This window comes from Haemorhous mexicanus, chromosome 21, assembly GCF_027477595.1.
Source record: "Haemorhous mexicanus isolate bHaeMex1 chromosome 21, bHaeMex1.pri, whole genome shotgun sequence".
In the NCBI taxonomy this organism is placed as follows: Eukaryota; Metazoa; Chordata; class Aves; order Passeriformes; family Fringillidae; genus Haemorhous; species Haemorhous mexicanus.
The window spans coordinates 4,660,342-4,676,970 of record NC_082361.1 but is presented as its reverse complement, the minus strand read 5'-3'; the positions used below and the strand labels follow the sequence as shown (position 1 = coordinate 4,676,970).

General features: G+C 44.7%; 1 protein-coding gene across 2 annotated transcripts in view; it reads left to right on the top strand.

Moving 5' to 3' along the window:
* Positions 1-1,083: 1,083 nt before the first annotated feature.
* The window catches only part of NUP214 (nucleoporin 214), a 38,608-nt gene continuing 23,062 nt past the window's right edge, over positions 1,084-16,629 (top strand). For both annotated transcript variants that reach the window (XM_059864940.1, XM_059864939.1), the window contains exons 1-19: positions 1,084-1,234; positions 2,646-2,841; positions 3,477-3,628; positions 3,885-4,089; positions 4,556-4,626; positions 5,012-5,075; positions 5,335-5,438; positions 5,747-5,853; positions 5,998-6,064; positions 6,583-6,706; positions 8,563-8,724; positions 9,799-10,255; positions 11,558-11,733; positions 12,235-12,326; positions 12,641-12,730; positions 13,073-13,222; positions 13,451-13,609; positions 15,786-15,889; positions 16,390-16,569. In XM_059864940.1, the coding sequence (XP_059720923.1) occupies positions 1,193-1,234; positions 2,646-2,841; positions 3,477-3,628; positions 3,885-4,089; positions 4,556-4,626; positions 5,012-5,075; positions 5,335-5,438; positions 5,747-5,853; positions 5,998-6,064; positions 6,583-6,706; positions 8,563-8,724; positions 9,799-10,255; positions 11,558-11,733; positions 12,235-12,326; positions 12,641-12,730; positions 13,073-13,222; positions 13,451-13,609; positions 15,786-15,889; positions 16,390-16,569 (2,702 nt within the window). In that variant the 5' untranslated portion in view covers positions 1,084-1,192. The remainder of the gene's footprint in view (positions 1,235-2,645; positions 2,842-3,476; positions 3,629-3,884; positions 4,090-4,555; positions 4,627-5,011; positions 5,076-5,334; positions 5,439-5,746; positions 5,854-5,997; positions 6,065-6,582; positions 6,707-8,562; positions 8,725-9,798; positions 10,256-11,557; positions 11,734-12,234; positions 12,327-12,640; positions 12,731-13,072; positions 13,223-13,450; positions 13,610-15,785; positions 15,890-16,389; positions 16,570-16,629) is intronic.

Below are 16,629 nucleotides of genomic sequence, written 5' to 3'. Positions count from 1 at the left end.
TGGAAAGAGCCCTTCTCAAAATGTCCCCATAGGGCTGAGTGCTGCTGATCTGAGTGGGAGCTGAACCCCTCAAAACTTGAACAAGTAACAAAATCGGGGACCTGATGTGATCAAGCCCCCACATTCTGCTTCTGTGTGGTCCTGGAGCACAGTGAGGCTCCTCCAGCTCACAGAGCTGCTGTGTTTGCAGCTCAGGCACCCTGCACTGGAGCTGACCCAGAGCATCCCTGTGCTCCCACTGCAGCCCTCGCCAAGGGAGCAGGATTTTAGCTGAGGGAAAGGCATGAAACTGTGGCAGGGTAGGGTTAGGTTGGAATTAGGAAAAGGTTCTCCCCCAGAGGGTGCTGGGCACTGCCCAGGCTCCCCAGGGCATGGGCACAGCCCCAAGAGCTCCAGGATGTTTGGACATGGCTCTCAGGGACATGGTGGGATTCTGGGCTCATCCTGTGCAGGGTCAGGAGCTCAATTTAACGATCCTTGAGAATCCCTTCCAACTCGGGGGTTCCTGTGACTCCTTAGCCCTTCAGCAATACTGATAGGGGAGAAGCATCAAAGCCGCTCACCAAGGGCTGGTGGCCGGAGTGGAGCAGCCGCCTGCCAGGCTCGGCAGGGACAGCCGGAGCCCATCCCCGGTTCTGCCCGAGCCCATCCCCGGTTCTGCCCGAGCCCATCCCCGGTTCAGCCGGAGCCCATCCCCGGTTCAGCCCGAGCCCATCCCCGCTGTCAGCCGGGTCTGTCCCCTCAGGGCCGCTCCCCTCAGGACGGAGTGGGCCACGGGCGTCCTGCGGCTCCCAGCGACTCAGAACGTGTGGAAAAAATTAGTGCCACAGCACACAGCCTTAAGCTCCGCCAGGGGGGTTTAGGTTGGACACTGGGAGGAATTTCTGCACAGAAAGGGTGATTAGGGATCGGAACGGGCTGCCCAGGGGGGTAGTGGAGGCACCGTCTCTGGAGGTGTTTAAGGAACGACACTCAGTGCTGTGGGTGACAGGTGGTGTTCGGTCACAGGTCGGACTCGGTGGTTCAGAGATATTTTCCAATCTCCGTTCAAAGAGGGTTTTCTAAGCACAGCCGTGGTAGGGGAGGAGCCGCTGGGAGGACCCAGAGCAGGGAGAGCCGCGGCCAGAGCGGCCCCGGCGGAAGCGGAAGCGGCGCGGGGCTGTCCCGGCGGAGCGCGGGCGGCGGGGCCGCCATGGGGGACGACATGGACGTGATCCCCGAGCGGGAGATGAAGGTGAGGCACGGCGAGAGCGGGGCTGTGAGGGCAGCCCGACGGGGGGACGAGTGGACAGGCTGTTTCCCTCGGGCCGGGGGGCCTTGGCTTGGAGCCGGAGGGGAACGGGGCTTGGAGAAGGCTCGGCCTGGGCTGCGAGAGGTGATGGGTTCTTGGGGAGGCTTGGTTGGGACCGTGGGTCGGACAAACCGGGAGGGTCGGCTCGGGATACGGCAGGGCTGTTTGAGACATCCTTGCAGTGTTTGTGAAACAACCGCAGGATGGGTCAGGCTGGAAGGGACGACAGTGGTCATCTGGTCAAACCTCCTTGCTCAGACTGGTTCGTCGCAGAGCATATGGCGCAGGATTGTGTCCAAATGGGTCGGGAATATCTCCAGTGTGAGACACTCCACAGCCTTTCTGGGCAATCTTGAGGACTTTCCAGTATAGCGTGGCACAAGTCTGTGGGGTGGAAAAGGGAAGGCTGGCATGGCCCTGGTGTAGAGGGGTGTTTAATGCCTGGGGAGGAAATCACAGAATGGTTTGAGTTGGAAGGAACCCTAAAGCTCATCTCGTTCTAAACCCTGCCACGGGCAGGGACACCTTCCAGCTGACCAGGTTGCTCCAAGCCTCATCCTTGAGCAGTTTCAGGGATGAAGGAGAGTTGGAGGAACCTTGTTTTGGAAGACGAGTGATATATTTATAAGTCCTCCTGTCAGCATGCCTTGTGCTGGGATCTCCTGGTTCGGGGATGGGTGGCTGTAGGGCAGTGTGAGCTGGAGTCTTGCTGTGTTGGAGCCAGCCTAGCCCGTCCTGTGTCACCCAGTGTTACTGTGAAGCTGGGTAAGAAGGCACATGGGGGAACAGATTCCTGGAGTGATTATGGGTCTTTGTGCAGCTGCCTTCTGCCCTCAAAAACAGGGTAGTTGGTCTGTTTGTTTTGCAGAAGTTTCTGAGTTCCTACATCCTCCTTTGATTGCAGGAATGTACTTATTTAGTGATAGTTATTTGGGAATAACTCAAATGCTTGACTGGAGTTACTGGCATGTAAGTTAGCAAATGTGTGCATGTAGCAGCAAGTTTTGTTCAGTCTTGTTCCATCTCTTCTTTATTCCTTTCTCCTTTTCTCTGTATCCCTTGGCTGGTTTTGGTGTGCTCCTGAGAAGGTCAGATGTCCCAGGCAGATTTTATAAACACAAGCACTGGGTACAAGCGAGATTTAACCAATGGAAAAAACAAAAAAACCCAAAAAAAGTAGTGTGATCTCAGTCTTTCATGGATGAGACAGAAAATGTGATGGAGTGGCCAGAGGCTGCCTGGATATGCAGGAGCCTCATGGAGAGGTTCCTGCACTTAGTGTCTTAGGGAATCCAAAGCAAACTGTTCCTCTTGGGCAGCATGTGAACAGCCTCTTCCCAACTCTCTCAAACAGGATTTTCAGTTCAGAGCACTGAAGAAGGTTCGCATCTTTGATGCTCCTGATGACCTCCCCAAAGAGCGCTCCAGCCTCCTCGCAGTGTCCAACAAGTATGGGCTGGTCTTTGCTGGAGGAGGGACCAGCCTGCAGATCTTCCACACCAGAGATCTTCTCATGCAGAAACAGCAGGGAGAAGATCCCAATAAAATTGGTAAGACACATTTAAATCTCATGGGTTTGGCAGAGACAGGTTTATAGGGGATTTATGACATGGAGCTCTCGGCTTCTAATACATGTTACAGTCCTTGCCATTTTCTGTCTGGCATTTGAATTGCCACATTTTCTTGTGTGGGAAGGCAGGAACAATGGTTGGTAGCCATTCTTTGAGCTGTGAGCCTGTGCATGTGTCAGGGATGTGTGAGAGTGGAGGGACACACTGAGGGAGTTTTCACACTGAGTTACCCACTCTGACTAAATGATTGTCCAGAAGAGGAGAAGCAACCACTGTTCAACCACCTGAGTGCAAAATGGTTTTCATTCTCCTCAATGACTGTTCCACTCTAAATACATAAATAAAGCCAAAAATCATTCCACTTATTGTTACTCAGGTTACTGAGGAAGGAAGGTGGTGTATTCTTTTCTTAGAAATTTGCCAGCTCTCAAGATTGTATTGAGAGAGATGAAGGAATTTGCTTTCATTCAATTTTTCGACATGTTACCTTTGATGGCTGCTGTTCATGGGACTGAGGATTATTGCATAAATTTGTTGTCTCATTTTACAAGAACAATTCCTGCTATTTAAATTTGTCCCCTTCATTCCATCTTCCTTTCCTTTTGTGTTTTAAGTGGAGAATATTCAGAGTACTCTGGTTCCCATGAAGTTTCCTATGCAGCACCTGGCTCTGAGCTGTGACAATCTCACCCTGTCTGTCTGTATGATGTCCAGTGAGGTTGGGTCCTTCATCAGCTTTTTTGATGTCCGCACATTCCTAAATCAGGTACAGCATATGCCAAGTGGGTTTGCCTTTGCTTTGGGGTTTGGGTTTTTTCCAGAATACAGCAGAGGAGAGGTGTAGCTGGGGTGGGATTTTCTGTGTCTCTGAGGGTTGTCTTGTAGAGGAGTTGCTCAAAATCTGCTTGTTTTTATAAGTGGTTAATTTTTAGGCAGGTCAAAACTGCTTTGAACTGTGGCTTCAGAAGAGTTTGGTTTTGTGCTCCACTTTGACTGTCTCATGTATTTGTCTTTCATAAAAGGCAAAACAGCAGAAACATGCATTTGCTTGTCACAAGCTGGCCAAGGACTCAGGAGGTGCAGCCATGGTCAACGACCTGAAGTGGAACCCTGCCAGTCCCTCCATGCTGGCTGTCTGCCTGTCCGATGGCAGCATCTCTGTCCTGCAGGTCACAGACTCTGTGAAGGTCTATGCCACACTTCCATCCTCTGCTGCTGTCACATCTGGTGAGTGGCAGCCTTGGAGGGCACTCAGAATGTTGGACACTAAAGAGGAGACACTGATTAAGAGGTGTATAAACACAGGTTGCTTGTCTCAGGAGGAGGTTTCTTAAAATTCTTCACAAAAAGGAAGGGTTTAAACTCGGTGGGACTCAGAAAATGTGTTGCAATGGAATTACTCTTTCCCAGTTGATTGCAGCAGCTGAGTTGTGAGTTACCAAATGTGCCTGCCTGTGGTTTGTGCTGTCTCAAGCTTGACTCATTTCCAGGAAAACATGCAAATAAGCATCATCCCCTGTTGGGTTTTGACCTGTATCCTCTTGCCTTCTCTATGACTGGATGATGCCTTGTTTGATTCTGATTCATGATTTTTTTCAATGGAAAAAATTGCTGGTTTAATTTATTGGTCCTGTTTTTGTGGGGCCTCTCCAGTTCCTCAGGGTTAATGAAATTCTCTTTTTTTTTTGCCTAGTGTGTTGGAGCCCAAAGGGAAAACAACTGGCTGCAGGGAGGCAAAATGGCACTGTGGTGCAATATCTGCCTGTGAGTATTGGTGTGTTAAGGCCTTATGTATTCAGGAGTTTGAAATATAGTATTTTGTTGGTTTGGGTTTTGTTGGGTTTTTTTTTTTTCAGTTGGTTGATTGGTTTTTGTATCACAAACTACAGAATTTGGTTAGGTGTCACATGGTGTGAGCCGTGTGATGCTACCCAAGTGCTTCAGTAATATTCAAGTGTTTTAGGCCAATATTTGGTTTAGTTTAAGTTTAGTTAGCCTTCAGCTGGTCACTGAAATCATGATTTCAGAGTGGCCCATGATTGTTAAAGGATGGGTGAGTTATAAACCAGTTCTCTGGGCTTTCTGCAAAACTTGCAATTGGATTTGTTCATTGCCTTTTCTGTATATTTAAGAGTTGTTTTATTTGCAGAATCTGCAGGAGAAGAAAGTAATCCCTTGTCCTCCCTTTTATGACTCGGACAATCCTGTTAAAGGTGCATCTTTTTATTACTTTTTAACTTGTTTTCTCTTCAAAAGTATATTACTCATTGTTCCCCCTGTTTTCTTTACTTATAGCAGCTGTATAGCACTGGTTATGAAATTACAGTGTGATCTTCTGTGATTCTTAAGCTTGGTAGTTTAGGAGTTAGTTGCCATTTGCTTGTTTCCTCTTGTGTGCTGTGCACATTTAAAATCAACAAGAAAGTATTACTATAAAGTGTTTCTGGCTGAGGTATTTGCTTTCTCTTTCAGTTTTGGATGTACTTTGGATTGGCACATATGTCTTTGCCATCGTGTATGCAGAGGCTGATGGGACACTGGAGATGTCTCCACAAGTGGTCATAGCCATATTGCCTGTAAGTGCCAGCTGTCACAATGACACAAGTGTCTGTTGCTTGCTCCTGACTTGTTCATGACAGTGGAGAGTTGCTTTTATTGTTGATATTGACACCACATAGAATTTGAATTTGGTAGTGCTGTAAATCATGGGATTGAGGTTGGGGGATTAAGTGGAGGAAGTAGGATCCACCTGAAAATCAATGAGTAAATTGTTCTCTGCTGAGATCAAATTAGGATGTTATTGGTGTGCCCTGATACTGTTAGATTTAAGGGAGATTACTTGGTTTGTGCATTGAAAGGTAAATTATCAATGTTGATCCTACAGAAAAAGGAAGAGAAGCGCCCAGAGAAGTTTGTGAATTTCATGGAGCCGTGCTACACGAGCTGCACTGAGAGACAGCATCATTACTTCCTCAATTTTGTGGAGGAATGGTGAGTGGCAGGAATCATGGCAAAGTCCTTCCCTTGGTATGCATGTCTGAGGGGTCAGTGCTTCTGCATAGATTGTGTTCCTCCTTTTTGTAGACCTTGTGGACTGTCATGTTGGTTTTAACCTGCTTGTGTCCATGCTTACAGGGATCTAGTTCTGGCAGCTTCAGCAGCTTCCACAGAAGTCAGCATTCTTGCCAGGCAGGGGGATCAGGTAATATTTTTACTCCATTTTGGAATATATTTTGTGTTGCATCTGTGCAAATGTACATTTTCTTTCCCCAAGTGTAACCTGCATAAGACCTGGAATACAATGAGATGATGATTTTTTTAAGACATCCCAAAACTAATCAAGCTTCTAAATTGTACATAATCTGAAGATAACTCTTAGATGAACAAGAGATGTGTGTTGTGAACCAAGTACCAGAAATCTGGGTTTTTTTATTCACTTGGCAGTCTCAAAATTTGGTCAAACTCACTATAGTAAAGTGATTGATGTGAGGTCATCAGTTGAAGTTAAGCATTAAAAATGTCTGACCTCTGACATGCAGTGGTACATGAGAAGTCACACACAAATCTGTGAAGGACCCTGATCTTTCTGACATTTGGTAATCTGACAAATTTAATTAGATACTCTTTAGCTGATGTTTCAGCTGTTGTAGGCTGGAGTGCTGAAGAGGGCTGGTCACAGGAAAGCAGTAGTTGATGTAACAATAATTTTACTTTTTGCAGAACTGGGAATCCTGGGTTTTGGAGGACTCGAGCAGAGCAGAACTTCCTCTGACAGATAAAAGTGATGACACTCTGCCTGTTGGTGTTGCTGTGGACTACACCAGTAACATGCCCATTGTGATCAGTAAGTCTTGTTAGTCTTTCTTTGGAGTAGTCCAAAAATCTCAGTATATTTGATATTTTTAAGGGAGATCTTTGTGCTCAGAGTTCTGGGAGATCATTCTGAAAGGCAGACTGACACACCTCCTGGTGTTTTAATACCAAACCCACAGCACGTGGCTTCACTTCTGTGTAAGGATTCAGGGGTGAAATATTAAACACTTTTTTTTCCTGGAGCTTTCAGCATCCTGGGATATGATGCCAACAGACGTGGCAAACAAAGCTCCTGAGTTACATCTGTCCCTAGAACTGTGATTTTAGTGAGTTTAAAGGAGTCATCTTCCAACACTGGGGATTTCAGGCTGCCCATGAGGTGTTCTTTATTCTTGTCACTTATGTCCTTTTGCAGAACTGTTTTGTATCAAGTACATTTGCATGGATCTAAAGGAAAAGTGGGTTGGTTTCAAAGCCAGAAACAGCAAAGATCGCTGAGGGGAATGCGTAGGTTTTAATTCTGCATTAAAGCACAGGGTCTGTACTGCCTAAACCCTGCTGTGCTCTACATCTCAGCTGCATTATTGCTGTACCTTCTATGCTGCCTGAAGGCCCTTCAAAGCACTTTGTCAAAGTCTGAAGCTACATCTGAGCTATTGTGTTGCATCTCAGTGAATTCTGTGAATTCTACCTTGAAGGCCAGAGACAGATGGAAATAGAGATGCCTTCAGGCAGAGAGGAAGGTACTGCAGTCAGGACTTCCTGAAGAGCACAGGAGGGTGCCAGTTAACTGAGACCTTTACCTGAAAAAAAAAAACCTACAGTAGGGAATTGAGGTCAAACATTGCACTTGAATGCCAAATTGAATTTGAAGCCTTTTCTCTGTTAATCTATACAGTTACTGGATTAAGAAATCTGTCAGGACAGATATTTTAAAGCCTGTGTTGTGCTGCCTCAGAGTTTTTAAAAAGGTTTTTGGAGAAGCTTTTTGCTAACACATTCTCTGTGTTCTGACACAAGAGTTTGGTTACACATTAACTGGCTTTGCAGTTCACAGCGAGTTTAGGTTGCAGAGAAACCTGATTTGTCCTGGAGCTTGTTCCCAAGTGGAAACTGCCCTTCCCTAGCATGCTTTTCCTGAAGAACCACTAGTAAAGAAAAATGGCTGTTCATTGTGCTGCTTGACAAACAAAGCACCATGATTATAGCAGATTTTTCCTGCACTCTGCTTGTGCTGGGTTTGGGTTTTTGCATGTAATTAAGCATAGTTAAACCATTACAGAATTTTAGAAATACAGAGAGTGTTCTGGGGCCTTTAACTGCTCTGAGAATTTTTGTACTGAAGCAGACTCACAAAGCAGCTGCATAAAACACAAGTATTTTATGTCAGTGGTTCAGATCACGAGGATATTTGTTTGATGTTGGCTTTCTTTAAAGTTAAAAAGCTTCCTCGGTAGCAATTCCGTTTTGTAGTTTATGCATATGAATGTTAATGAGGAGACAGGGCCCAATGGAATGTGGGGATTGCTGAAAGGAATTGAAGGAGGGAGCAGAGTATCAGTGAGGAAAAATGACTGCTTCAAAATCTGAAAAAGCTTGGCACAGGAATTGATGGGTGAAAGTTGGGCTTTGTCATTCAGGAGATGACATTCAATTGTCAAATAACCCTTTTATGAAACATGAAGTCAGGAACATAAAGGAATACAAAATGATAAAGAAAGAGATATGAGCACTGACAGAGAAGCAAGGGAACAAAGATGCAAATGAAGGCAAGAAGGTAGAAATGTAAGAAACATAGTGTGAAGAAAGTCACATGAAGGAGGCAATTCCAGTAGGAACAGAATAGGAAGCTTTGACTGCAGGACTTACATGTGTGGTCTCTGGCAGGTGATGAGAAGATCCTTGCTCCAGCTCCAGTTCTGATCCTGCTCTCTACGGATGGTGTGCTTTGCCCATTTCACATGATCAACCAAAACCCAGGAGTCAGGTCACTTATTGTGACCCCAGAGCCGCTGCAGTTAGCAGGGGAGAGAATTCCAAAGGCAGCAGGTGAGTGCTCCAGGGCTTAGAGGAGCACTGGGATTTGTGATCTTTGTGATACTGATCAGTCAGTTCAGTAGTCAGGCACATGTGGTCACAGAAAACATATTTTCTTTATTATGATAATGGGGAACATATTTTCTTTATAATGATTCTTGGGTGTTTTGAGCTTCCAGGACTGTTCTCTGTCTTTTGTGCATGAGTGTGAAATTACCTAGTCCTGTTCACCAAATCACAGAATCATTTGGTTTGGAAAAGACCTCTAAGATCATTGAGTTTGTTTGTGGGATCTCAAGCACTTTGCAGGCTGTGTATTTAGATTTTCCTGTGCAATCAGCCTTTGCAGAATATGGCCAAACCAGTTTTAGGAGGCTCTTTGCCCAGCTCTGAGCATGGCCTGCACACTTCAGAGAGGTGATGGTTTTCCTCCATAGTTTTGCCATAGGAGGTCATGATATGAACTAAGGTGGTTGACTGCAGAAAAATCCTGTTTAAACAAAATTCTTTTTAAATCCTATTTAAAGCTTTCTTCAGCACTCTGAAAATTGTGTCAGCAGGTGAATAGGAGTAGTTTTGTTTGAGTTATAGATGTGTTGCCCTGTGTAGTATGATGTAGGCAGGTAAGATGATTGTTTTCCTTGACTGCATTCATGGAGAAATAATTGCAAATGCACCATTTTCTCCCCTGTGCCCAAATTTGCTTCTCCTTTTCAGCTAGAAAGCTGTTTTTTGGCAGCCTGCCTTCCTGCAGTGCTGGCTAACTTGTATGCTTACTGCTTATTTTATTTGAGATGGCAGGAACCTCTTCAAAATCAATGGAGGAAGGTGAAGTTTTTTCACAGGAAACTGTAGACAGCATTAATCTGAACAAATTATTGTATTGATCATGACTTTGTACAGTTTCTGTGTCACTTGCTGGGATTGGGGACTGCAAGCCCAGCTCTCCCATCTCTCTTCCTCACTGTCCAGTGAGAGAAGCAGTGCTGAGCTGTCCATATCAAACAGATTTGGCCTTGCAATACCTTCTGCCATTACTCAGTGCAGCCAAATGAGCCTCCTCCTTTCCCATTTGTCTTCCTGCAGGGAGTACTGCCACAAGTCCAACCACTCCTCCAGCTTCTCTAAAGCCTGACACAGCACCAGCTGTTGCTCCCACTGTGCCCACCTCAAGTCAGCCTGCAGCAGGGAGTGGAGCAGCTGTTTTTTCCTTCATGCCCTCAGCTGTGAAGACTCCTGGCTCCACAGGCAGTGATCCTCCACCATATTCCTTTGCCACCGATGCCTCCAAGCAAGCCCAGACTCCTGCTCTGACTGGACTAGCAACATTCTCCTTCTCCTCTGCTTCTTCCAAGGCATCCATGACTCCTGCTTCTGCAGGCAGCACTACAACAGCTCCTTCCACTTCTTTTCATTTTGGGTCCATGAACTTTAAACCAGCTGCAGACAGCTCATCAGGGCCATTGCTCTCCACAGCACCTGCTGCACAGAAGTCATCTTTTGCACCTTCAGCTTCTTCAGTCAAAGTGAACCTCAATGAGAAGTAAGTATATTCAGCAGTGAATGCAGGGGCTGGATACTTGTTGAATTGCTGCAGGCATGGATAATATATGGTAGTTCTGAAGATGGTGTCTGGCTTTTTGCCCTGACAGCAGTTCCCCTCATTCCCAGGAAAGCACTGAGGAAGCCCCCCTTTATCCAAGAGTGTTGTGGCTGTGGAAACCCTCAGTGCTTCCCATGCCAGAGGTTTTTTCATGGGTACTAGTCAAGGGTCAATGCCAAAAATTTAGACTGATAAATTGCCAGAGACTTAGGGGGGTTTTATATCTTTGTTTCATAGGCATCAAACAGTGATTCCATGCTTTGTTTTGATGCAAATCATGGCTGAAGACTGCTAGGAAATCTCTTCTGTCTGGAATTGTTTTAGTGGGGTGGTGATCGCACAAGTTTCTCTGACAGTTTGTTGGAGGTTCCTTACCCCAGGAAGCTGGAGCCACAGCTGATGGATTGCTTTGCCACTCTGTGTTCAGCAGAGAAGGTGCCAGACCTTTTGGTTGTGTTCTTAAATGGATACTTGCTCACTGAGTACAGGATCTGGAATCTTCAAAGCTTGTTCACACTGACTGAAAAAAACTAATATTGATTAGAAACTATGTAAAATGGGTTTGAGTGTTCTCAGATGTCATATACTCACTCTTCCCTCCAGCTCCTGAGACTTGCTCTTTATTTTTAAAAAAAGTGGTTTAAAACACAGCTATGTTAATTGGAGCTGCTTTTTAAGGAGAAGAACTTTCATGTAAATGCATCATAAGAAATTTTTGATGGTTTAAATGATTATTTTTGAATTAGAAAAATCTTTACTACGCCAGAATCTGATGGGAGCTCTTAGGGCTTTTTATACTTTGTGTATAAAGCAAATGATACACCAGTGAATTGGCTGAATATTTAAATTGGCTGCCTGGAGGAGCTGAGTTTGCAAATGAATAGAAATTCATATTTTCTTGCAAAATTTCTGTTTGAGCCTTACTCTGAGATGAGCACTGAAGGGCAGCTCAGATTTGCTGTAGCTGGAACAAATGATGAGGTGCATTTGAAGCAGGGTAGTATTTTTTGCTGGCATTTAGCTTTTGCTCGTGGGAGGATCTCAGATAGAAGTCTTTGTGGTTCCATGTATTCAGATATTGTCCTGCTGGCTCCTTCCCACTATCTCCAGAACCTACACTCGTGATTTTGTATCTGGAGCTTGAGTTGTTGCTGATCCCAGGGAGTGCTCATTCATTTATTCATTCACTCATTCATTTATTCATTCATTCATTCATTCATTCATTTATTCATTCTGTTGCAGGTTCAGTGCTGCAGACACCTCTTCTCCCACGAGCAGCAGTGGGCAAAGCACCTCCACAATGTTTTCCTTCTCAACCAGTTCTAAAACTGCTCCTGGAGGTTCTCTGAGCCAGTCCACGCCTGTTGCAGCCCCTCCTACCACACCACTGAAGACTTCATCCCCTGTGCCTGCCACAGGTAAGAGTCTGATCCCTATTGTTGGGAATAATGCATTATAAAAAACATTCTAAAGTTTTAGGACACAGGGAGCTTCATTTGGCTTTTTGCTTGTTTTTCCTGCTCCAGAGGTCCTCCTGATTGGCACACCATCATGATGTGATTTACTTTGTCTTGAAACTGAGCATTTTTTCCATTTGTGCTCTATTTCTCAGCCATATGTGAAATAATTATATTCAGCTGCTTAAGTTCATCCAGAAGTTCTTGCATTTTCAGTGCTCTGAATGTTTCTGGGCAGCCATACAAATCAGTGCCTTACCTTCCATCTGCATTGACCAGAGTTCAAAGTAGTCACAAGAGAAGTTGAATGGAAATGAAAAGGCACCTGAGGAAGGTCTGTTCTTACATTGGGGCCCATGGCACTACTGCTTTTGGATTTGATAGTGCTGATCGTTTCTGATCACAGACTGTTTCCTTAAGCTTTGTATAACTTCATCAATTATTGTTCTTATTAAATTCCAGTGGCACGTCCTGCTCAAAATCCTCCTTCAGCTTCCTTGGTACAGAAGACAGCCAAAGTCACCCCGTCAGCAGCAAAGCCAAGCTCTACTCAGGTAACAGGAACTTGACTGGCCTCTTTGGAGGGTGAATGTTTTTCATGGCCCATGATTTGCTTAGAATTCCTTGGACTGAGCTAGTGTTCTTAGGTCAAAGAATTAGCTAAGTTCTGATTTTGAAACAGTAGCAAATCTGTGGTTCTAAACAATGTTCTCTGCATGTCTTTAGAGGGCTGTATTTTGACCTGTGTTATAACCAGAGTGTCTGGATGGAGTTTGTAACACCAGGCCTTTTTTGATATTCTAAGCTCCCTGTTGCAATGGATATATCCTTAATATTGGTTTTGGTTTTGTCTTTTTTTTTTCCCCAGAGCAAATCAGCACACCCCAGCACAGCTTTAGAGAAACAGACCCACCAGTGGAAGGAGTCAGACCCTGTCATAGCAGGAATCAGGGAGGAGGTGAGATTTTTAAGCCGTTTTCTTCATAATGCCACACAAACACTTCAGTTCAGATGTGTTCTGGTGGTGTCTGTAAGTAGTTTAGGAATCAGAGTGGAAATTTCTCCTAAGATGATCAGCCTGGTTTGTAGTTGTTATTTGTGTGTCCTGTTCAGTCATTCAGTCACTGTGCTGAGAAGATGGAGTATTCTTTCCTGTTAATGTTCAAGAAGAATTTCCTGCTTTGGCTGCAAAGTGACCAGTGTTTATGGTGTAGTTGAGGCATGATCCAGGAGCTGAGACGTTTGTTCCAGTCCCTGCTGTGTTCTCAGTGGCTGCCCTGTCTTCCACTTGGCCCTGCAGATTGCACATTTCCAGAAGGAGATGGAGGAGCTGAAGGCCAGGACTTCCAAAGCCTGTTTCCAAGTTGGGACTCCAGAGGAAATGAAGATGCTGCGAACTGAGTCAGAGGATCTTCACACCTTCCTCTTGGAAATTAAAGAGACAACAGAGGTGAGCAGGCTAACTGTGAACCAGCAGTGACTGCTCCTCACCTGATGTTCCTCCTTAACCTGCTACAGCTGAACTGTAGAGGGAGCATCTGACTCTGCTGTGTTAATGAGGGGGTGACATTTGCCTTTGTGCTTTCAGGCAGACGCTTGCAGGAGCCCTTGTGCTAGAAATGGCAGTAGAAAATGTTAACCTTGAACCTTGTCCCATCTGTTCTATGTCACTTTGCAGTCCCTTCATGGAGATATCAGTATTCTGAAGACGACCCTGCTGGAGGGATTTGCAGGGGTAGAAGAGGCTAAAGAGCAGAACGAACAGAATCGTAGCTCGGGGTATTTACACTTGCTCTATAAGAAACCTTTGGATCCCAAGAGTGAAGCACAGCTTCAGGTATGAATCATGTCAGCCAACTTCTGATAGAGAGCTTTAAATCAAATAAAACTTAGGTTTGTGTGTGCTAGTTCCTAGCATTCTTGTTCTGCCCTAAGTATTTGCTGTTTCAGTAAATAGTCTAGTAAATGTGTGGTGAGCTTTGGTTTCCATGAGTTTGCAAGAGATGCTGGAAATCCTCTCCTGAAGCTCCTCTCTGTTGTTGCCATTTGCAGTGATGATTCAAAACTCCTCCTGAAGGGGATGTAGTTCACCTGAGATCTAAGTCTTCTAATCTTAGAATGTGATTCTTGACATCCTGTTCCTTCTCAGCCTGTAGTGTTTGCTCAGGGATTTAGTTAAAAGAATGTTGGGTTTTTTCCTACACTTTATAGAAGAGTTCTTAGAATTATTTTTATCTTCAGTAAGTGCCTTATGGAACAATTTGATGATTTATTATGACTTACAGAATTGTGTGGTTAATTTCATGGATGATGGAGCATAAAGCTTAATGATATTCTGAAAGCTGGGGCACAAAGGAAAATAACCAGCAGTACATAAAGAAGCTTTCAAAGACAAGAAAGAAAGTAGGGGTGAAGCACTTTTTGTTACAGCTCTGGTGATGAAGGCTATTTAACCCTAAGCAAAATAGAGTGAATATGCCCTACAAATGATACTTGGTCTTTTATACTGATAAGTTCCCCTCAAGAGGTTTGACTGGCAAGTTGAAGGCATAATTGAATGTCATCTTTGTGGCATTAGGTATCAAGACCATGCTTGCAGTTATTAGAAATCAGCTGACACAAAGTAATTTCTTTTAGGCCTGATCTCTAATCTTCACCTGGATTCTGTTGATTGATTCACAGTCTTAATTGCATGCCTGCTTTGATGTCCAGCATGTCTCTGTGACATTTGAAGCTTATGCTTGTGGCTTCAGAGAGATGATAATCTTGAAGTATGTGTTTCACTGTGTAAGAGAAAGGACCATGAGGAAAGTAGAACACAGTGGGAGAGAAGTGGAAGTGGATTTGAATGGAATGAGAGAGCTTTTGGGTCAGCTTTGTGGAAGTTTGCTTTGAGAAAGCTGTGTGCTGACTCTGAAATTTTGCTCAGTCTGCGTCATCCCCATTCTCCTGAGTGAGAAAAGTTTCCTGAGGCAGCTTTGTGTCTTAGTTTTCAGTGAAGTTTTCAAGACCCTGAGACTTTTCTGATGTCCAGCTGTACCAGTTTAGTATCTAGAGAGCTGCTGCCACATAGGGGAAAGTAAACCTGGGCTTGGCAGTGTTTAACACTAAGCCCACAGCAGGACTGGGTTTGCTTTCAAGCTGGAGAGGTCCCACTAGAATTTCATGCTGTATCTTGAAAGCATTTGCAATGGAATTTTTCTCAAGCTGTGTTCTTTGGCTACTTCATTGTATTTAGGTGAACATTCTGTTGAGATGAGCTGAAACTAGCTGCAGTTCCCATTTCCATTTTACAAGCTTGGGGTTCCAGCTAGGGCCGTGCCATGCCAGGCAGGAGGGATCACAGGAATGAGACTGTGCTCTGGGTTTCTTTACGGAGCAGAGCTTGGGGCCAGAGGTCTCTGGCATAGCTGCTGCAGCTGTGTGGTCATGGATAAGTCACTTTACTCTCTGTCCTTGCTTTTTACTTACTTTTATTTTCCTACCTATAAAAGTCAAATTAATTCCTTGCCTTAATGTGGGAGGTGTGAGCATTTGTGAGTGCTTTCATGAATCATAGTCTGTGAATGCTGATATTCTAGAGCCGTGTGAGCAGCCTGCAAAGCTTTGATCACTTATAATTGTTAGAAGTTTCAGTGTTGTAAGATGGGACCGAATGACTCATGCTCTGGAAGTGGCATTTGAAATAAGGATTGTTTTGTGTAATGCCTGGTGTTTGTAAAATCCTTTTTGTCAAGACCTGGCAGTGTTTTGCAAATATTATGGACAGTATTTCTCTTAGTTGAGAGCTGAGGTGAAATGTTCAGGGCAAACCCTGGACAGTGTGTACCCTATTGATTGTTACATAAATTTTCACCATGTTGGGTTCTGTTGTGCTGGCAAAACTTCCCAGGCAGAAATATGGGCAAGTGCTCTATGGCTTGGACTGAATGAGCCCAAAGAGTCTTCATCTTCTTCAACTGAAACTGAGATTTCTGAAATGAATTTAAAGCTCACTTCATTTTTCATGGCAGGAAATCCGGCGCTTGCACCAGTACGTGAAGTTTGCGGTTCAGGATGTGAACGACGTTCTGGATTTGGAGTGGGACCGGCACCTGGAACAGAAGAGAAAGCAAAAGTAAGTAACTAAAACTGGAGAACAGAACTACATTTGTGAATTGGGAATTAGTCTATAATCAATAGACAAAGGCCTTTTTCTGTTTAAAACTGTGATTTTTTTTTTTTTTGAGGGATCTGCGAGTGAAGCTTGTCTCAGACACCTAATGGGAGCCATAGGTTCAGACTCTCTGGCTTCATCTGTGTTACAAGCTTGTTGTGTCTCTGTGTACAGTGCAAATAGTGCTTATAGAAACAAACTGTAAGCTTTGCAGAAATTCATTGATGGCAGCTAATTAAGCCTTTCTAGTAGATAAAACATCTTAAAGCAAATGAGCTAAATAAATAAACTGGCAGCACATTCAAAGGAGAAATCTGTATTTGAAATGAACTGAACTGCTTTGGTGATTGACCTTGAGTTTCACTAGCCAGAACCACTAAACCATTGGTGTTTGCTTGCCTGCCTGTCCCCCAGATGCACAGAATGGTCCTTATCCCTGTCTCTTGATCTGCTCTCTGCAGGCGTCTGATAGTCCCTGAGCGAGAGACTTTGTTCAACACGCTGGCAAATAACCGGGAAATCATCAACCAGCAGAGGAAGAGACTGAACCACCTGGTGAACAGCCTGCAGCAGCTGCGCCTCTACAACCAGACATCTCAGTGGAGTGTTCCCAGTGATTCGCCTCTAAACAGTGCTCAGAGGTGTGTGAAACATGAATTCCTCCCTCTTGCCCCCAGCAATGTGCATCCTCCAGACAATGA